The following is a 22,476-nucleotide window of genomic DNA, read 5'->3' as shown; positions in this document are numbered from 1 at the left end:
TACAGTCCCGTGAAAATAGTGTCCTAGAACTACATTTCTATGCAGCCTGCTTTCTTTTACCTTGTACTCACACAAATAGCGAGGAATGAGTGAGTATGGTCTTTAAGACCAGTGTGCAAAATACTTCCAGTCAACGTGCTTGACTGTTTACGTACGCACTTTCGCTCTGCCTCAGCAAGCACGAGGTAGTCTGTTCCCGCACTTTCACCACCGGCCCTAAACCGGGGCATTTGACCCCTAGCGGTGGAACCGTTGGTGCTCCTCATTCATATTGATGACAATGAGAGCCTCCCATTCTTGGGCGTGTTCTGGTCCTCATAGACCGAATACCGAACGGCCCACCTTAGTCATCGCCTTTCAAAACCTTGATCTCATGAAACTCTTTTCAACGGTTTGGAGCTCCCATATGGACGTTGCCGCATCTTCCCACGATCTTCTTGACAAAAGCCTCCAAACTCCCAGCTCCATCTAGGACATTTCCCACTGATTCTCATCGGCAACATCATAATCCATGTCTCCCTGCTTGTGGCTCTCATAATGTTGGTTGTTATGATGAAGCCCATTACCGTTGTGGTTCCCGCTCCTTTCCAGCACAATGTTAACGTCCTTATCGCTACCACTGACGCTTCCTGCGCCGCCCATGGCACTATCACCATCACCACCGACACCCGCTTGTGGTCCGCCACCGGGAACGAAGGACATGGCCGCTGCGGACAGCGCTGAATGGGGTTTCTGAACGGTCGCGCCGGCACCCGTGCTGCTGCTGCTGCCTGGGGTACTAGCCATTGAACTGGAGCCAGGGCCGCTGCTTGGGTTCCATGCCACTTCGATTTGACCATCGATTCCGGGGATTTCCTTGCCGTTCAGCAAAATACCGTTGAAAAACTTCTCGGCTGTCTTGCGATCTGTGAAGGTGATGTCCGTTGCTGAGGAGGTGGTTTGAATGTTGGTGAACTCGCCAATGCCCTAAATGACGTTCCAGTTAGGTTCACAAGGTTCACACGCAGCAACAGGAAAAAAAAAACGATCGATGTCCTGGTAACTTACAAAGAGGTACTGCCTGAGCGTCTCGTCCTTCTCAGGGTCGGTGAAATCCACACCGGTAAGAGTGACCTTCTTCGGTCGGTTGTCCAAGGAGTACATTGCGTAAGCAGCGTGGTGATTACCCCTAGCGCCACCGTGGAATGGAGCGCCGCGGTATCCTCGCGGAGCAAAGCCTCTGGCTCTATACGCCCCTCTGAACGCGCCCCTTCCGTAGTATCCGCCCCTAGCGTTCCACGAGGACGTCGAAAAAGACGTATCCATAGCGTCGGGATCGAGGCCCAGTTGCTTAGCCTCGGCCTCGAGAGCTGCAAGCTGGGCACGCAGCGCCTCGCTAATGGACTTCGGTTTAGATCCATCATCACTGCCATCGCCCTGCTGACTCCCACCGCCCAGCTTGGACTTCAGCTTGGCCTCCAGCTTGGCTTTCTCTTCGCGCTGCCTAGCAAGCAGCTCCTGCTGACGCTTCTCAAGCTCCTCACGTTGGCGTTCCACTTCCTCCAGCTTTCGCAACTTTTCCTCGTGGGCCTTTTGTGCCTCTTCTTGTTTTCGTAGAAACTCCTCCATGTCTATCTCGGGCACAGCCGCTGAGTAATCGTCTTCGCCTGCCTCACCATGCTTCTCGGAACTTCCACCTAGAGGTACAGAAGGTGGTAGACAAGAGTCTTCTTCCTTGTACCAGAAGATCTTGACGAACCGGTTGTCGAAAACCACCTTTGGTGACTTGTAAGCCGCATTCGCCGATGCCCAATTATCATACTTGACAATGGCCAGCCGCTTGTAAGGCTGCATGGAGACCTCCAGGATGTTTCCAAATTGGGAGAAAAATCTGCGAACCTGCTCCTCGTCGAAGTTCTCCTCTGGAATGTTTTCCACCACGATGGTTGACTTGGTGCGGTCAAATACGGGGCCGTCGGCAGAAAAGGGCGCTTTCGGGCGACGTTTCGGCCCCTGTTGTCTGCCTCCTCTGCTTCTGGAAGGATGCACCCCATCCTGATGAATAGACTGATGAGGGGGGAGGTTGGGTGGCAAGGTGAAGATGCCAGGGTTGGTGGGATCGTATTCCTCGATTGGATTCGGTTGAGCCGCATATTGTGTACCGAACGAGGTGCTGGGAGGAGGAACGTAAATAGAGTCGTCCCCGTGCTCGAACAGGCAAGTGTTACCGCGTGAACAGTATCCCTTTGTCTCGTAGTCACGGCACCGTGCTCGCCTTCTCTGACCTTGAGCTGGGGCCGGATAACCAGGGGGCGCAGACAATCCCATTTGTTGTTGCAACGCTGCCAGCGTCTCGGACATGCCCGTCAGGAAGCCCGGGGGCAACTGACCGTTCTCGGGATAGGGCGGATACGCGGGGAGGTAGCCATTCCCAGCGTCTGGCCTGCCTCCGCGGCCACCAGGGCCAAATCCGGCTCCCCGGCGAGGTTGCTTTAGTGCCCTGCCCCCATATTGGCCATCTCTTCCATCCGTCTCATCTCGTCCGTCGAAGGACCGTTTTCGCGATTGACCGGTGTACGAAGGGAACTGAGGGAGATGGCCTGGCGCGTCGTCGTATGATAATCCGGGCGGTTGGATAGTGGGAAAAGCGACGGGAGGGGCGGCAAAGGCAGGCAGAGGAGGGGCGGGCTTCGGGACGGAAGGGGCGTCGGGCAGGTACGATTTGTAGGCGATGGCCTGAAAAACATCGCGGACGAATACCGAAGAATCTTGTTGGTCACACGCACTCGTGTTAGTTTCGCCTCTTCGTTACCCGGTCCGTGGGTGACCGTTCTCTTACCCTCTTTGAGGAAATCTGGGATTTCGGTTTCGCAAAGTCTGCGGACTTCTTCAACCTCGCCGTTGGTGCGCAAGAGGGCAAGGACGTAGTCGGCCAGAACATCGGCGTCGGCATCTGATCTATATTATCGGGAGATGATTAGCTGTGGTCTATGAAGGCCTATGAGGGACTACATCTAGGTGTGTAGAGGACGGGGTGCTAGGGTCACTGACGTATTTTCTAGCCGCTTCACGATCCACCTTTTCAGGTGCACCTCGTCTTCTTCGGGGAAGAGCATTTTGCTCTGATGGGTATATCAAATAATAGACGCAGCCATAGAGATATGGCAGTGAGTAGAGGTATCGAATATTGAAGACGCCAAGAAGATGGCGTGTAGTCCCCCAGGTCAAGGAATGCTGGTATCGTCGTCTTACGGTTATGCTGCGTCGCAACTTTTTTTTTTTGGGGGGGTGGGGGGGGGGGGAGGGGGGTTCGGGAATGGAAGGAACCCTGGTTCAGTTGATAGGCGAGCTAAAACAATAAGTCGCAGCGCAGCGCAACTCATCTCAGCGCGTCGCGCTCGACCATGGGACCTTCGAAGCAATTTAGCGCGCAAGCCCCGCAGTGACCATGCGTGGCTGCAGCGACAGATCGTGTCACATGGAAGTTTCAAAACGGCAAAATTGGACATTGAACGAATAGAGCAAACAGGAGCTGCTTTATCTCCCATATTCGAATTTCGAATTCACATGATGCCGTAAACTGATAAATCCTCGCGGAAACTCGAGATATGCAAGGACGCAACCAAAACCTCTGTCAAAACTTGTAACACAGCACAACGTAAGCAGCTTTGGGTCTAGTTATTTGGTCATCGCAAGGAAATTCATTTTTTCGTGACTACATGACAAGCCAAATATGCTAAAGGAAGGAATCTACCAAAAAATTCCTCGGTATCTCGTCCCTCCTTCCCGACGCCTCAAAGGTCAAATCTCAGTAAATATCGAACTGCTCCAGCCTTAATCTGGGCAAGAGCACTGAGAACGGTGCCATACGCCTTGGGTAGACGTGACTTAGAGCTTGTCGTAGTACTGTACAGCTTTGTTAGCAACATATTACCCGTCATCATAGAGCAAAGTGAAACTTACGTTCTCGTAGCCGGGAACCTCGACCTTGAGACCCTTGCGCTTGCGCATCTCCTGGACGATCTGACCGACCTTGGAGGTGGAGTCGAGAGGAGAGCCACCGGGGAGACGCTCCCAGTGATCGAAGACGGACTGGGGGAAAGCCTGGCCGGAGGTAGCGGCACGAAGATCGCCGTTGAAGCCGAAAGACTCCATGACGGGGAGGTAGGCCTTGATGGTGAAGAGGGGAGTGCCGGGGCGCTGCTCCTCGCCGAAGACGTGACCACGACGGCGGGTGAGGACACCGTAGACACCACCCATGGCCTGCTCGGGAACCTGAATCTCGACCAAGAACACGGGCTCGAGGAGCGAGGGCTCGGCAAGAAGGGTAGCAGCGTAAAGAACGCGACGAGCAGTAGGGATGATCTGACCGCCACCACGGTGAATAGCATCAGCGTGGAGGGTAACATCAAGGATGTTGAAGCGGATGGAGCGCATGGGCTCCTCACCGATGGGACCCTCACGGGTGGCCCACTGGAAACCGGAGACAACGGAATCCTTGATTTCGTTGAGGTACTGAACGGCCTTGGTCTGATCGACGAGCAAGTTGGCACCGTTGGTGTCGGGGCCGAAAGCCCAGATCTTACGGGCATCAGTGACGTCCCAGCCGAAGTCATCAGCGAGGATACGGGCACGGGCCTTGAAATCGTCACGGGGGGTGATCTTGCCGGCCTCGATGGCAAGGCAGAGGTCCTCCTCAAGGGGCTCGGCAACCATGTAGAGACGGTTGTGCTTGTTGGGAGACTTGGAGAGGGCAGTCATGGAGGACTTGCCAGCGACGGTCTCACGGTACTGGACGACGGGGTCGGAGATGGTAAGAGGGACACCGGCGTGGTCGTTCTCAAGATCGTTCAAGCAAATCTCAAGATGGAGCTCACCAGCACCAGCAACGACGTGCTCACCAGACTCGTTGGAGAAGGTAAGGACGCAAGGATCGGACTTGGAGAGACGCTTGAGACCCTCGACAAGCTTGGGAAGATCCTGGGCGTTCTTGACCTGGACGGAACGCTGGACGACGGGGGAGACGGAGAACTTCATGACCTTCATGTTGTGGGCAGTCTCGGAGGTGGTAAGGGTACCAGACTTGAGAAGGAACTGGTCGATACCGACGAGACCAACAATGTTACCAGCGGGCATGTCGTCGATGGGCTCGACCTTGCCACCCATCATGAGGACGGTACGCTGAATGGCCTTGATGAAGAGATCCTCCTTCTTGCCGGGGGTGTAGTTGGGGCCCTGGATACGGACCTTGAGACCGGAGCGGACGGTACCGGCGAAGACACGACCGAAGGCGTAGAAACGACCCTTATCGGAAGTGGGAACCATCTTGGAGACGTAGAGCATGAGAGGACCCTTGGGGTCGCAGGTCTTGATGGCCATGGCGGCCTCGTCGTCCTGGGGACCCTCGTAGAGAGTCTCGGCACGGTAAGCCTGGGCGGTGACGGGGGAAGGAAGGTGGAGGATCATCATCTCCAACAAGCAGTCAGCAGCGGGAAGGAAGGCCTTCATGACGGCCTTGAGGAGCTGCTTGCCCTCCTTCTCTCTGTCGTCAGTAGCGAGCTTAAGGTTGAGCTTCTCGAGGAGAGCGGCAACCTCGTCCTTCTTGAAGTTCATGACAGCGGAGAAGATCTTGAAGATGGGGTCGAGAATGAACTGGTTGAAGGCACGCTCGAGCTCCTTGCCCTCATAGGTGCCGTTCTTGGTCCACTTCTTGGTCTTGGGGTTGAAGTAGTTGTCGCCCCAGAGACGCTCCATCATCTTGTTGCGGTCGACACCGAACTTCTTGGCGTAGCGGGTGGCGAACTGGCGGATGGTGAAGGCCCAGCCGTGGAGACCGGAACCGAAGGCAACGGTACCGCGGTCGGGGTAGACCTGGACGTCACCGAGGGTCTTGTCGAAGTAGGTAGAGATGACGACGTTAACGGACTCGATGGTACGAGAGAAGGACTGGTAGAGGTCCTCCTTGGAGACCTGGAGCTCGAGAAGAGCACGATCGACCTTGTTGATGACAACAACGGGCTTGATGCGCTCACCGAGAGCCTGACGAAGGACGGTCTCGGTCTGGACGCAGACACCCTCGACGGTGTCGACGACAACGAGAGCACCATCGGTGACACGGAGGGCAGCAGTGACTTCGGAAGAGAAATCAACGTGACCGGGGGAGTCGATCAAGTTGATCAAGAAATCCTTGCCTGTGATGTCTTAGTTCCTGGCCTACCAGTGTCTGTGGGAAAGGTATAGCGTACCGTTAGTCTTCTGGCCAACGATGTCCTTGAGGTCCTCCTCATCGGGGAGGGTGCCGTAGAGGGAGATGGCAGTAGACTTGATGGTGATACCACGCTCCTGCTCGTCGGCACGAGTATCCGTGGCGCGAGCCTCACCAGCCTTGCCGGAGGAAATGATACCGGCCTTGGCGAGGAGAGAGTCGGTCAAAGTGGACTTGCCGTGATCAACGTGCGCAATGACGGACATGTTGCGCACGTTAGTGGGCTTGTCCATCAAGGCACGGATCTCGTCAATCGTGAAGCTATTCAAAGGCCCAATGTCAGCATGTTGTTGTTGTTATTGATGTTTGCGGACTTGATGTCCTTATCTCCGGGCGGGGTAGAGGAAGTCGAAGAGGTTTGCAACCATCGACGACGACGACGGCGACGACGACATGGTCGAAGACGGCGACGACGATGTGGATGCAGTAAAGGCGACCATGTAGACGGCGGTCTTGGTCAAAGAAAGAGGACTTACTTGACCATTTTGGCGGTATTGTCTGACACACACTGCTAAAATGGGTGTTTGACGTGGTGTGGAAAGGAAGAAGTCTCGAGAGAACGAGATTTTTTTTCCTCACTCAAATGCAAGCGAACCAGCCGAGAACTGACAAAGCAAGATCCCGGGAAAAACAGTCCAACTTGGCAAAAATGCTAGTGCTCAGTAGAGGTATCAGCCCCCGACGAGCAAACCAAAAACAGTGAAGGCAGGTCGGAAAAGAGGGTCGAAGGGCGGCCACCTTGTATCCTGGGTGTAGCCAAATTGCACTTGTGGGACTGGCCGTGGACTGGTGGTGGGCGGGGAGGGCAAACTGCAAAAACCTATTGGCGAGGGGAGGGGAAGGAGGGGTTAGCATTAGTGGGGCAGAGTGACGGCAGACCGCTGTTTGATTGGTCAGTATCTGGCCTCTTGTGCGCGGCACCGCCTGATGTCTGACTTCACCACCTAACGAGGGTCAAGCCCTGTTTTGCCCCTCCCCCCAATTCGGAGTCGGCCAGTGAATGTCCATGATGATCCTGAACCTCCATCTGAATGCACCACGCCGCCACTGCACCGAACCACTTCACCACCGAGCAGCATTCATTGACTTCATGACATCTCATCGTGACTCTTCTGACCGAACACTACCTATGTGTCTCTTTTTCGGTTTAGCTTATCTTGCAAGCTCGTCGCTTTGAAGCACCCGCTACTTTGAGGAATTAGTTCTTGTGGGGCAATACGAAAATTCATCGCTTGATGAGCTAGCAATCTGAAGCTCCGGCTACCGCCCAATGCCCCGGGACATCATGCTGTGTTTTAGTGAAGCTGGCAGGTATCTGCCCGAGCTGTTACTGACCTCCGCTGCTCTGGGAGGTCGGAGCTTTGGCCCGCTCAAGCCAGGTTCATGAGGCGGTTCCAGGTTTCAACAACTCCCGGCGGCAACACTGAGGTGCCTAGAGGTAATCTCACCTCAGATCCTCGCCGTGGCAACCGAGCAGGAACACACAAGGAAGCTGGATGGAGACATCATCATCGTAGTTCAATTGTTTAATGAATTTCAACCGGGCAAGTCCCGAGAGACAAACGCTGCATCTGCCGCCTAAAAACGGCCCACGGTTGTTTCTTATAAGCTGGCATCCAGCTATACAACTATGTAAACCGGCCGGACCAGCTCAACAGCTTGTCAACACTCTAGGTACCTCGACGGATCCGGGGTTCTTACCCCCCTGTGTTCCGCCCTCGTGTTTTATTATCGGTGGTGTACTACACAGTACATAACTCTAATGGGGATCTGGAGGCAGTGAAGTGGATTTAGTACCGCTGCGAAGATGGAATTTGCGAGTTCTAGCACTACAGTAGGTGTGTCCAAATGGAACGGTCCCTTGCCGCCCCGAAAAATGGATAGCTTCAAGTGTCGAATAGGTCTTGAACATGGGTAAACGTCTGGTCTATCTACTTACGTATATTTTGCTTTACCATCGGGTAGTTCCGGCCATACGGTAAACATCAAGCACGACGCCGTTCTGTTGCTTCCTCGGCGAGTTCGAATAGGTAATAGGCTATACATTTAGAGATCTCATGTTACACAATGATGAATGTGGCCAGAGCTTAAGTTGAGCTCCTGTCAGCTTGTTCCCAGTGGCCAAATACGATCCCAAAGATAGTGGTCACTATACCCCGCAATGAGACTGACGATCATCGTTTCACTTCGAGGCGTCGGTTGAGTGTGCTCGAGGCATGGTATCGGTAGTGGAACAGGTACGACTCCAAACTGAGCAGAGTTAAGTATCGTGAGTATATCGTTTATTCCCAAACGTCTTGGACACTATACCGTTTCACTGGGCAAAGATATCAAATGCTATTGGCTTTTCTCATTTACCGTTTGACACTCCAGAAAGCAAACAGGGCTCCTCTAGGGGCAAGCAAAGAAAGACCGGCGGTAGAAACTTATGTCTACAGGGTAGGTCAATTTGTTGTCAACACCGCAACACCAAGACAAGAGTACCATATGTGTGCTTAGATGAAGATAATGTCTACGAATGCTCTACTTGCAGGTTTGCTATACCGAAACAAACAATAGGCCCTGTGCCAACGCCAGTCCGACGCCCGCACAACTTAATTGAACCTGTAACCGTAGTGTATGCATCCATACCACGGTCTCTTCGACACCGAAATAATTCCTGCAACACGGAAGCTCGAAAAAGCAAAGGAGAAAACTCAAAAGCAAAAACAGCGCCTCAAGCAAGATAATGTCACCTTCCCCACACGTTCTGAAACTCCTCTTCACCACCAACAGTAAAGTGGGGGCTTCTCTCTTCTTCCCCTTCGGTATCCGTAGCATGACCCCAGTGGTTAGACACTTCCGTGACCGGGGTACCTTTTCCGTCATCCTCAAGATCATGTGAGGTGTCATGCCCGGGCGATGTGCCATGCGGATGATGAGGGCTGACATCGTCGACTCTGAAATCGTCTTCTGTAAGTTTAGAGGTCGTGCCCACCATGGGGCCATATGCGATCTCCAAGGGATCCATGCCCTTGTCTGGGGTAGAGTTCGTGGCCCGTTGACCATTTGGGTCTGCCTTCTTTTTGCCCTTCTTGTCGTTGGGAAGGGCTTCAGGGCCTTCTGGTGCCTCCTTCTTGCGCCTTTCGAGAGGATCCCTGGGGTTAAGCGTGGGCACTGAGCTTCTACTTGAGGATGATCGATTGTAGAAGCTCCCAGTGGGAGTGTTTTGGAAGAGACTAGGATGAGGTGATCGATAACGATCTTTCCACGGCTCGTTGGCTGTAATGACGGGATACTAGAAACAAAGTCAGACAATGTTAATTGTGCCATGTAGCGACGAAGCAGTTCCTTACATTCCAGTCACCAAACTCGAGTTTCCTAGCTCCTGCGTAGAGTTGTTCTTCCTCTGGATCAAGTATAACCTCGTCAGCATCATCGTGGTGCGGAGAGGACGAATTGCTCCTCCTGCTCGGGCCGCCGTTTGCACCCAACAGCGGAGTGTTCTGAGTGATTTCGTCGGGTCTTGGTATCCAATATTTGCCCTTGCCTCCTCGCTCATATCGCATGCCTTCCTTAAGTCTGGCCAGTCTCGACCGCGACTGCTCATGTGCCATGATCTTGTCGCCCGAGTCAAAGACACGGTAACCGTACTTGTCACCCGTAAAAGTTTCTTTGGAGTCCTGGATCAAGTCGCGAATCCCGAAGGCGTCCCTCATCGCATACTTGACCGGCATTCTTGCGGCAGACACTCTGCTGTCGGCAAAGTCGTGCCAAGAGAAGGCATACCAGTGAGCAATGGCAAAGGCTGGCATCTCGAGACAGATGAGGAAGTCCTGAATGGCTGCCGCAAGGCCGTCTTGTGTGTATCCTTCGACATTCGGGAAAGCCCCAAGAAACACCAGAATTCCAAGGGCAAAGCCTTGCCAATAAGATGCAAAGATAATGGCCTTTACACACAGGAACTTGGGCATTGGTCGGAAAGGCTTTAGGTCGTTGTTCATGCATACCCAGAACAAGCCCAAACAGTACAAGCTGACTGTGACGCTGATGTTGTAGATAATGCCGCTCCAAAAATAGCCCGAGTTAAGTTTGATGTCTCCCTCATGGTAGCTCCCAGTTGCTTTCATGATAACAGCCGCTAAGGCCAAAACTGGCTTCATCCATGCATATTGCAAGATGCCCCGCTTTATGGCGAGGAAGGTATGCGGATCGGAAATATCAACTTGAGGGAGGACGTGGTTCATCGGCCAGAGATGATGGATCGGCTCGCGACCATGGGTCATGATAATGAGGGCTCGTTCTCCGCCCAAGTAGTTGATTAACAGCTGGAAGAATGTGTAGATGGTGAAAGCCTCGTATATGTCTCTGATGGGGTCGACAAAGGCTGCTGCGGTCCGTGAAACCATGCTAGTCCATGAGGCGATCGAGTATATTGGAACCCTGAAGATGGAGAATGATCAGGAATTCCGCCCACAGAGCAGTCCCACAGGGTGATAACATGTAAACTCACATGAGGAGGATCCGTACAACATAACGTTGCAAAAGCGGCTTGCGATAGTTTTTACTGCTGAATATCAATGGCCGAACTTGGATGAGCAAGACGTTCGCGACACGGGCGATGGGTGGGCAACTCACGTTTGGAGCCATATTGACCTGTTACAGAGCTTGGTCAGCATGATATTTCAGGTTGAAGCTGCGACACGATGCGGATCTGTAGGGTAGACATACACCATGGAGAGCAGAGTCGCGACAATAGACGCGACGCCTCCGACTATGGTTGCCACATCGGCGAGCTTTTGGCCGGTGCCTCCCATGTTTTCTGTCTCGGGATCCTGGCAACGAGGTATCTGGACGGAACTTGGGGCCCGAAAGCTGCGCGGCAACGCCTTATTGATCGCAAGTAGAGTAAAAGCCGTTCAACCTATGGCATGTTGCGCCGGCATGGTGGAGCGAAGAAGTACTGGTATTGCACCTGGAAAAGGTGCAGCCTAACGGTGGTAATGGGATCGCGATGTCACCGACGTAAAGATAGGTATCTGGGTGGGATGGAGGTCGTAGTTGGCCCGGCGTCTCGTGGTCTGGGCAATCGGGAGGGGAGGTGACGATGACGGTCGGAGGAGCCCGCAGGCCATGCATGACGCTGGGCTGTGGGCGGGCATCTACAACATGTACACACCTGGGCTACCTACGCTAGGTACTAAGGCCGCCGCTGCCCTGTAGCCCAGGCGGCTAGGGTATTTGGCACCCCATTGCCGTTGGGAACCGTAACTTGGAATGCCAGAGTACCGACGGGGTCTGGGTTTTGAAACAACTGTGCATACTAAGTTCTGCACTGTCTTGCCGATCTCTAAAGACAGGACAAAGTGGGTGAGTTAGATAATCCATACAGTGTCTATACTCGACGGGAATCAGACAAACCCCCCTACCCATCAAGGTTCGTCTCGCTCTTAAGAGATAGTGTACTATTATGCAGTAAGTACACAGCTCCAGTCGCTCTATCCAATTCCAAGAGCGCGCCCCTAAAATTGACTTCAGGTTGGAATTGGGAGCGACCTGCAATTCTATGTCCGCCATCCTAGCAAGGCAGGTACCACGTACCACCACTTGCGATTGTCAACCTGTGACAGCTCCCACTATCTTAAGGTTGGTGAACTTTGACATGTCGTCGCTTGCTCCTGCGCTCTCTTTTCTTTAGTTGACGTGCGGCGACGTCGACCTCTTCGCAACATCTTGCCTTCTTTCGATTTGCTTTCAAGCGGCACCATGAAGAGTGGCATGAATACACGGCGCATACGGAAACTGTCCAATCCACGTTGAATGTTGGCCGGAGAAGTACTTCTCTACGTCTGGCGACTTGATATTCAAACACAATGGCCATCCGAAACAACTTCTTTGACGACCAAGGGGGGTTCAATGGGTGAGTGACTCCAGGCCGGACAGACAGTTATGCGTTACGCTTGTTGCTAATCCTGGCCGGACCAACTTCACAGCCTGTTCTTGGGATCTCTCATCATATGCGGCGCATTATCAATATTCTCCCTCCTTTATTTTAACAGAGTCTTTGCGTCTCTGGTGTCGTGGGCATTGCGGACATGGACATGGCATCAGTACAAAGTCTACATCGACATCCAAGCTCTCCAGATCTCTCTACTCGGCGGTCGCGTGTTCTTTACTGGCCTTCGGTACCACGGCGCAAACGAAACAATACTGGTCCAGAATGGTTACATAACATGGAAATACTGGCTGCGCAGAGTACGGGGCGTCAAGATCTCGGCGAAGGACGCACGAGGGCATAACGAGACCGATAGCGGTTCCGACGCCGATCCCATCACTGAACAGCTGCCGACACCCAAACTTCCTTGCCGCATCAGTGTTTGTCTGTCTGGCCTAGAATGGTTCATCTACAATCGTAGTCCGGCTTATGATTCGATTCTGTCTGGCTTGACGGATCTACAGGAGGATGCGGTCCCGGCTGCTTCGGGGACAGAGCCTGCCGGGGCAGGTGACGGTGCAGGAACCCATGAGTCGGGCAACACACGAAAGCGCCGGCCCAACAAGCGTGAGACGCTGAGAAAGTCGGAGCAGACGCAGAGATCGAACGCCACCCAATACAGAAATGGGCGACCAATCCGGGATAGCAGTACTGGGCGCGCGTCCACGATGGCTTCTTTCGATTCTGAGGACGAGGAGGATCATGAGCGGGACGGACAATTCTCGCATGAGCTCCCTTTGTTCTTGCAGATGCTACCATTGCAGTTGGAGTGCACTAAAGCAGCTATGGTGATGGGAAACGAAAACACGAAAGCCATCTTGATTGTCAAGACTGAGTCCATGGAAGGGGAAGTTGATGCTTCAGCAACAGCAACCCCAGATCCGTACCGTCAAATCTTCCGTTTCAAGTTCAATCACCCCGTGATCGAAATGAAGGAAAACTTGGATTATAAGGAGGACCAGGCAGATAGGGCCACTCGAGACAAGCAGACGACAACACATGATCCCATCTCTGTTCATCATAGGCCCTTCCTCAAACAGCAAGTGCGCAGGTTGATGGGAGGTCTTCACCGGCTTCGTCGCATCGTGCCTTTGCGGCGAAATAGGTCTGTAGAATCCCTCCCTTTGGATGCAGAGAGGGATATCAGAAGCACAGCTAGCCATATATCAACCTCAAATCCAAACAACTGGCAAGGGCTGTCGCGATACCTCGATAGCAAGACCCACGATATTGGCGGTATGAGACCGGGCTGGGCCTTGTCGGAATACGCAGCGGTATCGACCATCTTAGACAGCCCCGAAGCGACGCTCACCATCCTGTGGGATGTTGTAGGCAAAGTCCGGCGTGCTCACACTATCCCAGGCGAAAAAGCGACAGCGCCCTCACAAAACATTAATGGCGAGGAGCCGCCAGCATGGTCTATACAACTCTCGGTCAAAGGGGGTTCCATCAACTATGGTCCATGGGCGGACAGACAACGAGCAGATCTCCAACGCACTTTTGTTCCGAATCTTTGCAAAGATGCAACTCCGGCAACACGATTGCCTGTGGGCGCGTATCGTGTTCCCACCAAGTTTAACTTTTATGTTGAGTTCGAAGACACAGTCACTCTCCGAGTTCCCGTACGGGAGGAGTCCAAAAATTGGAAATGGAAGGACAAAGAGCCTGCCGCTAAGCCACCACCCGAACCTCAGACACGTAAGCACCGCGGTCGGCCCAAGAAGGCAGAGCAGCCTGCCACCATCCATCAACGACCGTATGGATGGCTTGATATCAAAGTTGCCAAAGACGCGACTATGTCGTATACCATGGATATGGTAGCTGGCGCGGCAGGGTTTTCAAACCAGCTCATCCTGGAGTTGCCGAGCACTGAAATCTCGAGCAGCATTAACCATGAACTGCTTTGGAAATCAGGGAAGCAACAGATATCTTGCGATCTTTCTACTCCGTTGGGCTGGAACGCGCTTCGTGAATGGCGTTTCAAAATCATCAGCAGTGATCTGGACCTCTTCATCTTGCGTGACCACGTCTTCCTCCTGACTGATTTAGTTGGTGACTGGGCAAGCGGGCCGCCGCCTGAATATCTTGTCTTTACCCCCTTCAAGTACCATGTTGAGCTGCACATGCAAAACCTCCGACTGTATCTAAACCTCAACGACGCAAACATTGTCAACAACCCTACCGACCTAGACGATAACACGTACTTCATCGTTGCCAGCCCATTGCTTCAGTCCAAATTGACTATCCCGATTGACAGCTATAGACCGAACAAGAACGCCATTCCTTTCAACATCACTGCTAGTACCGCTTCTGTTTCCCTTCATGTTCCCCCATGGAATACCCAAGCGTCATTCCTGGACACCAAGGAAGTTGGACGGCTGGACAATATGGTGGTTGATGGCGCTTATCACTACCATACGATAACCTCGCCAGCAAATACAGATACACTCTTGTTGAACTTCGGTACGAAATCTCTATTTGCGCGTGTCTACGGCTTTACTGTGCGCTACGCTATGAAGATCAAAGACAATTACTTTGGCGAGGATGTTCACTTCAAGACCTTGGACGAGCATCAGGATATGCTACGCTTGAAGGATCAGAACCCCGATGCTGAGCCTACAAACAAGCCGCCCCATAAAAAGTCGAGCGATTTGGATGTCATCTTAAGCATCAAGTGCGACGAGCCAAAGATTCTGATACCGGCGAATCTGTATTCTTCAACTCGTCACGTCCTGATTGACACAGCTTCTTTCGGGGCTGATTTGCGGTTCACAAATTACTACATGGAAATGGACTTGGAGGTGGCACCTCTCCAACTGTCGCTGGGCAGTTCAGATTCTTCGGGCCTAGACACACCAAAGAGTACCACTGGCTCCAACACACAACTGTTCATAGATGGCATCCATGTCTATGGGCACCGACTCTTTGGGCTCCCCCCTGCTGAGCCAACGTACCTATGCAACTGGGATCTCTCAGTTGGGGCCATTACCGGCGAGTGTACTATTGAGTTTTTGACGACGCTGGTCAGGGGCGGAAGCGCCTTTGGGTTCTCCTTCGATGATGACGAGAATGCGTTGATTTCCGCCGCTTCAATCGTCCTTTACGACGTCACATTTCTTCGTCTCTATGTCCAGTCGGTGGGCATGTGGCTCCATGTCGAAGACGCTGCTTTTCTTCTTTCAACTGGGTCTATCAATGTTGATTTCAACGATTGGGCACGGTCCCATTATTCCACACGAGCCAATATCAAGATTCCCAACGTCAAGGTCTCTTGCATCAATGCCGAGCATGCCGCAAGACACAAAATGCGAGCTAACCATCCTATTGAAACTGACGCGATTTTGGAAACAAGCGTGGCATTGGCTATTATTGGGAGAAAACATGACTTCACGAATCAGAAGAGTCGGCAGCAAGAATTTATTCGTCGGGAGGACCAAAGGACCCAAAGAACGCCGTTTCTTCTTCTTTCAGAGGCGCCAGAAGATTTTATCCCAGACATCGTAGATCCTCCTTCTCAGAGCGTTCCACCGATGCCGATCCCTACCAAGGCGAATGAGGTTGAGTCTGACAGGATAACAACATATTCAGGCGCAACCTCTAAGCAATCTAGGAGCCTACGACACAAAAGTTCGTTCCTTTCTTCCACGAGCAAGAGCAGTGTGGTTAGACCTCGCTCGAGACGCTCGAGTGTGAGGGTGAAGCAAGCAGATCGCCCTTCGCCGTTCGCATCCTATGGTCGTCAATCTCGTGGTAGCGGCGGACACATCAGAGATATTTCGCCCTCTACCCGCCACTCCGGCTATTACAGTACTTTCGGTGACAACGCTGAGCGGCAAGATCTCATGCACAACACAGTAGCATTTTCGAGCCAGTATTTTGCACCATATTTCCCGTTGGAAAATATGAAGATGAATTTCAAGGATGCGGCAAAACTGAGCGTCGAGAGGGATGAGGGAAGCGAAGCTGAGCGTAACTCTCTTACCTTTGACTTGGGGGATATTGACCCGGATTCTATCCAGGAGGATTGTGCTTACTCGAGCATTATTCTGGAGATGCCTTTGGGTGTGAAGGCAATCTGCAATCCTACCGCACTGCGACGCGTTGTCACTTTGCTCTCATCGCTCCACCCTTCAGATCCGGAAGATATTTTGGACAGCATACAATCAGACTCTATGAAAGCCATTTTTGGTATGCAAAGAGATCAGAAGATGAAAGGTCATGTCCAAGACATCCTTATCAAGATACCGCGGGCCGACATTCGTTTCGCCAACCCATTTGATTCTGATCCGGCCGGCGAGGAGGAAGACCAGTATAATCTTTCGATAACCAGACTCGCATTAGCATCTCGATCAGAAACACACTGGCAAGATGCGTTTGAGCCTGAGTCCAAGAAGACACGCACCTCGTTCCATCTCCGGTTACAATCAATAGAAGCTTCAGCAGCGGAAAGATATCATGACGCCTTCAATTCCCCAGCCGCTGTTCGAGCTTCGGTTGAAAACATCATGATCTCGATGGGGACTCGCGATATCACGTACCTGGACGTGGATGTAGGCACGATCACGAGCTCTACGTCTTCGGAAAAGATTGATTATCTCGCGTCCTTGATACACCGCACAAGCGTCCTGGCTTCCAATTTCGGCAGGCTCTTCAACGAGAAGTCAACTTATGAAGAGAATATGCCCAAAAATCTCGTCAAGCGGCTCATAGAAAACAGCCAAGGCGCCCCTGACCCTGGGTTTTTGGTTCGGCCTTCTGCCATTCTTCGTTCTGCGCCTGAACATTTGAGGTCCTTCGATTGCTGGAAGCTTGTTATGCGACTACGGCAGATGTGGGCAGTTCAATCCCAATGGGAAAAGGAGCAACTGGGGTATACGTGTCTCGACAAAACTCAGATCCCTTCGGCCAACCTACGACAAGAAGTCACTGCATCGTTTGAGAAATGGCGTAGTTGGGATTTGGGCAACATTTCGGACAATCCGCTTATGAACACGATCTTCGGCCCGGCCGAAACTGATCCGGGGCCAACCAAGGAAAAGCCGACTCTCGCTGTAGTCAAGATCAAGCAAATACAGTTCATTCTAGATCCCGGGCCGAAACAGAACGAGATTATGGCCGTCGCGCTGTCGATCAGAGCTGACACAAGAAGGGCAAGCGACGCCGAATCCAATGCCAGGAATGCCGAAACCGTAGGGCGGTTAACCATTTTAAATATCAACTGCAGTGACGCTGCCATAAACCTGAATTGGGAGTTGTGTGAACTGGCTACGAGACTGCTTGAGCTGGTAGACAAACTTGAGTCCAAACCATCAACTGCTCAGAAGACGGCCTCTTTTCCTTCCACTAAGAAGACCGAGGATCATACCATTCATTGCGTGTTGGCCATCGGCCACGGGTCCATCGCTCTGGAAACCATCAACCTGCATACATCCTCTATAGGGAGTGGGCTGAGTGCATCGTTACTCTTACAGCTTGGGCAAGCGGAGAAAATGGATACAAACATGATCTTCAACTGCGATTCCGTAATTTCAAGTCTTCGAAGTCATTCTGAAGGAGTTGCAAAGCTTGTCCTACAAAGACCTAGCGTTTTTGTCTCACACGAACTTAAGAAGTCACAAACGGTCGACAGTCATACCATCAAGGCAACAGCAAGCAGCCACCATCTCAGCTTCGTTGTCAAGCAAGACCCGGTTTATATCACAGAACTCTTAGACCTCGTCGTACGAGATGAGGTTACCAAGATTTACAAGCTCACCAAAAAGGTTTCTTCCTCGGCCCCCTCTGCTTCAGCGCCCAAGATCGTTGATCGGCTTTCTGCCTTCAGGGTGAACGTTGCTATGTTTATGGACCAATATACGATCAGCATACCATTGCTCCGTTCACTGACATATACTATCAATGGAACTGTTGCGCGAGGAGCGATGGCGGCGCATTTTGGCAAGGAAATCATCTTTGACTTTGATATCAAGGAGAACTCCCATGAGATAAGGACAAGGATGAACAACGTTACAAAACGGATATCTCTGCTACAAATTCCACCGACAAACGGGCAGATCAGGAACCATACGACCGACAGTGAACATTCGGTGACTGTTTTTGCGTCTCTGGAGCTGGTAGAACTGGATGCATCAGCAGTATACAGTTTTCTGTCGGCGTTGAACCGCCCTGAGGTTTCGAGTGCTATCACTGAGCTGCAGCAGCAAGGCAAAGCCATCCAGGAACATGCAAAGGAAATAACCGGAAGCAATCCTGCCTCTGATATACGCGCCTCATCTTCTGGAGCCCCTCAAGCAGAGTCAAAGTTGTTAGTCTATGCTATAAACCTGACCTTTGCCGGCCTGAGAGTGTTTGGGAATAGCCCACTTCATTCGGAGGTGGAACCGTTTGCTCATATAGCATTCAAGCTCGACAAGATCCACCTTGGTACGTCCAATCGAGTGGAACAACAAGGGCCACTCCTGGCATATCCCGAGTTTCATGTCAACATCCGAGAAGTTGCTTTCGAGATCCAGAAGGGTGATGCTGAATCCATGAGATCGTGTGGAAATCTCGGCTTCGGGGCTCTTATAACCGCCTCGTCAAAGCATGACGATGACGGAAAGGAGCAGAGGCTGTTCAACGTCAAGAGTGACGCCTTTCATATCAATCTTTCGCCTGACACAATCTCAACAGTTGTCGACGTCCTTGGCTACATGGGGGACAAGATCAAAGATCTTGATACAACCAGAGAATTGGAATATCTGCGAAAGCTCCGCCAGTCTAAGCCGCGCATTGCAATCAATGATCTGGAAATGGAGGAAGAGAAAGACCAGGACATCGTTGATGTTTTCCTGTCCTCATTCACATACACGTTCGAGATCTGCAACATACAACTGGCCTGGCTAGTCAACCATAACCACCCAAGAGAACTCCCGGACCCTGATAAGGAGGACCTTGTCCTGTCGTTAGACAAGATTGAGCTCAGCACTCGCACAAAGAACTCGGCCAGGCTCACAATCGAAAACCTACGGCTCCAAATGGTTTCTCTTGAGCAGGAACGGAGGCTACGATCTCCGAACTCTGCTTTGCTGCCGGAGATTATCTTCAACATTGCCTACGTATCCATGTCCGACACCCGGCGGCTGGCCTTCCAAGCTGTGGGCAAGACGCTCGACATTCGACTTACTTCGGGTTTCATCCTACCGGCAGCTCATCTAACCAGGTCAATCAGTCTGTCCATAAACAATGTCCAACAGGCTTCACAAAACTGGAATCCTTCTCCTCCCGCTGCAGTACAAGCAGCAAGTTCGCCCGAAGCACAAGAGCAAATTCGCAAAAGGAGTATTCTGGGCAGCAAGAGGCTTGAGTCACTCCTCGTGGACGCAGATTTTGCGGGTGCCGTCGTACATTTGACAGGCAAGAGAACACCCAGTGATCTAGTCAGTGCGTCAAGGCTAGGCAAGTCTAGCACGGCTGGGAAGTCGGGACAGTTTGGGCAAGAAGAGTGGGTGAACAGCGTCACGATCCTCAGGTCCCCAGGCCTTGCCTTAAAGCTCGAATATTGCGATGATGGCAGGGAAGACCCTTCTCTATTTGCTGAAGTAAGGATCGACGCGTCTAGCAACATATTGTATCCCTCAGTGGTGCCTTTGATTGTGGAAATGAGCAACAACATCAAGTCAGTGGTCAGCGAACGAGGAGATGGTGCCAACCCTCCCAGTCCCCCGCCAGCACCTTCCCCCAAGGCTAAACCAGCTGAAGAGGACGGAATTCTCGGTGCTGATCCCACCGCCGTGCTGGGTCGTGTGAAGCTTAATCTCGGCCTGCGTGTCCGGAAGCAGGAATTTTCGTTGAGCTGTCAGCCTATCGCTCTAGTGGCGGCCACCGCCAGTTTTGACGACGTGTACTTTACCGCCAACACCGTCCGGTCGGCTGACCAAGGCAACTTCTTTGCAATATCTGGAGCCTTTTCAAACCTCCAGGCTTCTATCCAACACGTCTATTCGCGGGAGTCGACCGGAAGCTTTAACGTTGACTCAATAGTTCTGTCGCTGATGAACAGCAAGCATGTAAGCGGCACCAACGGGCTGTCTGCGATTCTCAAGGTTAGCCCCATGCAGGTGTCGATCAACGCAAAGCAACTGCAAGACTTTATGCTTTTCCAAGAGATATGGGTCCCCCGTCAATTTACAGAAACGACGCCGTCATCGCCAGTGGCCAAACTGGTCACAGAGACTTCACAGGGTCATCTCGTGCAGCGCTACCAGCAGGTTGCGGCAACTGCTGCCTTCCCTTGGACTGCCACCATCTCTATCACCGCACTGAAGATTTGTGTGGATTTAGGTCAGGCCCTGGGCAAATCTACGTTTTCCATTGACAATTTCTGGATCTCGTCCAAAAAGACGTCAGACTGGGAGCAAAATCTTTGCCTTGGCTTTGACATGATTGGCATGGAAAGTCAAGGCCGGATGAGCGGCTTCGTGGCACTGCGGAATTTCAAGCTACGTACCTCCATCAAGTGGCCTGAACGAGAACAGGCCTTGAACGAGACACCTCTTGTTCAAGCGTCTGTTGCATTCAGCCAGTTCCGGGTCAAGGCTGCTTTCGACTACCAGGCTTTCCTAGTTGCAGACATCACGTCCATGGAGTTCCTCATGTATAACGTACGGCGCAGCCGACAAGGAATGGGAGACCGTCTTGTCGCTATCTTTGACGGCAATGCCGTCCAGATCTTTGGAACTACCAGCTCGGCCGCTCAGGGCGTGGCTATGTACCAGGCCTTCCAAAGGCTCATTCAAGAGCGTAGAGCAAACTTTGAGAGCTCTCTCAAGGAAATCGAGCGATTCATGAGGAGGAAATCAGTCACGGCGCCAGCAGCAGTCATAAAGCGCCTTGATCAGAAATCCAAGCTTGCCTCCGAAGCGGACGATACGCTCACCAAATCACCCATCTCACTGGACACCGACGTCGTGGTAACCCTCAAGGCCCTCAACTTAGGTGTCTTTCCCGGTACCTTCGCCGACAGCCAAGTTTTTAAGGTTGAAGCCCTGAACGCCCAGGCCCGGTTTGCCGCCAGCATCGAGGACCGCCGAATTCACAGCATTCTAGGTCTGACACTAGGCCAGCTTCGCATCGGCCTCGCCGGCGTGCGCGCTACTGGCGGTGCTCCAAAGACGCTGAGTGAGCTCTCGGTCGAGGACGTAGTCCAGAGCGCCACGGGCTCCCGAGGCGGCACCATTCTCAAAGTGCCCCAAGTAGAAGCCGTGATGCAGACGTGGCAGCGGCCGGACAGCCGCTCCATTGACTACATCTTCAAAAGCGCGTTTGAAGGCAAGGTCGAAGTAGGCTGGAACTACAGCCGCATCAGCTTCATCCGCGGCATGTGGGCCAATCACTCCAAAACGCTCCAGCGCACTTGGGGCAAAGAGTTACCCCCTGTCACGGCCATCCGCGTCACGGGCGTGCCGGAGGGTCCGGCTGAAGACATTACAGCTACTGCGACCGCAGTCCAAAAAGATGGAGAGCAGAAGCCAAGAGACCAACGACAATCGTCTTCCACACCCGCATCCACTTCTGCAGACGCCGGTCCCTCCTCTTTCTCTGCATCCGCATCTGCTTCTCAGGAGAAACAAAAAGAAAAGGATCAAAACAGACGGCAATCCAACAAGATCACAGCCGAAGTCAAAGTCCCCCAGTCCAAATACGAGTACAGGGCGCTTGAGCCGCCCGTGATCGAAACACCCCAGCTGCGCGATATGGGCGAGGCCACGCCGCCGCTCGAGTGGATCGGCTTGCACCGCGACCGGTTGCCTAACCTGACGCACCAGATTGTTATTGTGTCGTTGTTGGAGCTGGCGGGCGAGGTGGAGGACGCGTATAGTAAGATTTTGGGGTCCACTTGAGGTATGGTGGTTGGGGTTGAAATGGGAGTGTCGCAGCGTGTATGGGCGAGAGGTGTGGAGGGGAGAGATGATACAGGGAGAGGGGGGTATAAGGAGAGCGTTCGAGAAGTGTGGGAAAGAAGAAGGAGGTTTGGAAGTCTGGCGGTCTACCATGTTTGTTCAAGAATTAATGCTTTTTTTTTTGGAGGGCATAACTTAGGCTCTTCCTCGTCTTCTAGCACTGAACTTGCATCTGATTTCAATATACTAACACCCTAAGTATATGTATTTTCTAGCGAAGGTTGCTCTCTTTCAGCCAGGCACCATTTCCCCAGGATATTGTCGTTTGTCCAGGAGAACATGGACTTGCTTCTGTTCATCATCAAACATCACAGCCT

The 22,476-nt window shown here is 52.5% G+C and overlaps 4 protein-coding genes across 4 annotated transcripts; 1 reads left to right on the top strand and 3 right to left on the bottom strand.

The window, feature by feature from the left end:
• Positions 1–468: 468 nt before the first annotated feature.
• NEUTE1DRAFT_120925 (uncharacterized protein) lies at positions 469–3,095 on the bottom strand (the record flags this gene model as incomplete). The annotated part of the gene is made up of 4 exons (XM_009851026.1): positions 469–966; positions 1,048–2,747; positions 2,819–2,937; positions 3,031–3,095. 4 exons carry the CDS (start codon positions 3,093–3,095, stop codon positions 469–471), a joined length of 2,382 nt encoding a protein of 793 aa, XP_009849328.1.
• A 568-nt stretch (positions 3,096–3,663) lies between these two features.
• Positions 3,664–6,955, bottom strand: NEUTE1DRAFT_94258 (elongation factor 2; the record flags this gene model as incomplete). Its single annotated transcript, XM_009851025.1, has 4 exons — positions 3,664–3,885; positions 3,943–6,170; positions 6,225–6,505; positions 6,721–6,955. The coding sequence occupies 4 exons, from the start codon at positions 6,726–6,728 to the stop codon at positions 3,868–3,870; spliced, it is 2,535 nt and encodes an 844-aa protein (XP_009849327.1).
• Positions 6,956–8,727: 1,772 nt separating this feature from the next.
• On the bottom strand, positions 8,728–11,040 carry NEUTE1DRAFT_60036 (uncharacterized protein; the record flags this gene model as incomplete). The annotated part of the gene is made up of 5 exons (XM_009851024.1): positions 8,728–9,521; positions 9,580–10,666; positions 10,737–10,790; positions 10,862–10,879; positions 10,955–11,040. 5 exons carry the CDS (start codon positions 11,038–11,040, stop codon positions 8,976–8,978), a joined length of 1,791 nt encoding a protein of 596 aa, XP_009849326.1.
• Positions 11,041–12,096: 1,056 nt separating this feature from the next.
• NEUTE1DRAFT_78717 (uncharacterized protein) lies at positions 12,097–22,099 on the top strand (the record flags this gene model as incomplete). The annotated part of the gene is made up of 2 exons (XM_009851023.1): positions 12,097–12,143; positions 12,283–22,099. The coding sequence occupies 2 exons, from the start codon at positions 12,097–12,099 to the stop codon at positions 22,097–22,099; spliced, it is 9,864 nt and encodes a 3,287-aa protein (XP_009849325.1).
• Positions 22,100–22,476: the final 377 nt, after the last annotated feature.

The sequence above is a fragment of the Neurospora tetrasperma genome (genome assembly GCF_000213175.1).
Source record: "Neurospora tetrasperma FGSC 2508 unplaced genomic scaffold NEUTE1scaffold_2, whole genome shotgun sequence".
NCBI lineage: Eukaryota > Fungi > Ascomycota > Sordariomycetes > Sordariales > Sordariaceae > Neurospora > Neurospora tetrasperma.
Note: the sequence above shows the minus strand (reverse complement) of the source record. Positions and strands in the feature narration are given on the sequence as shown.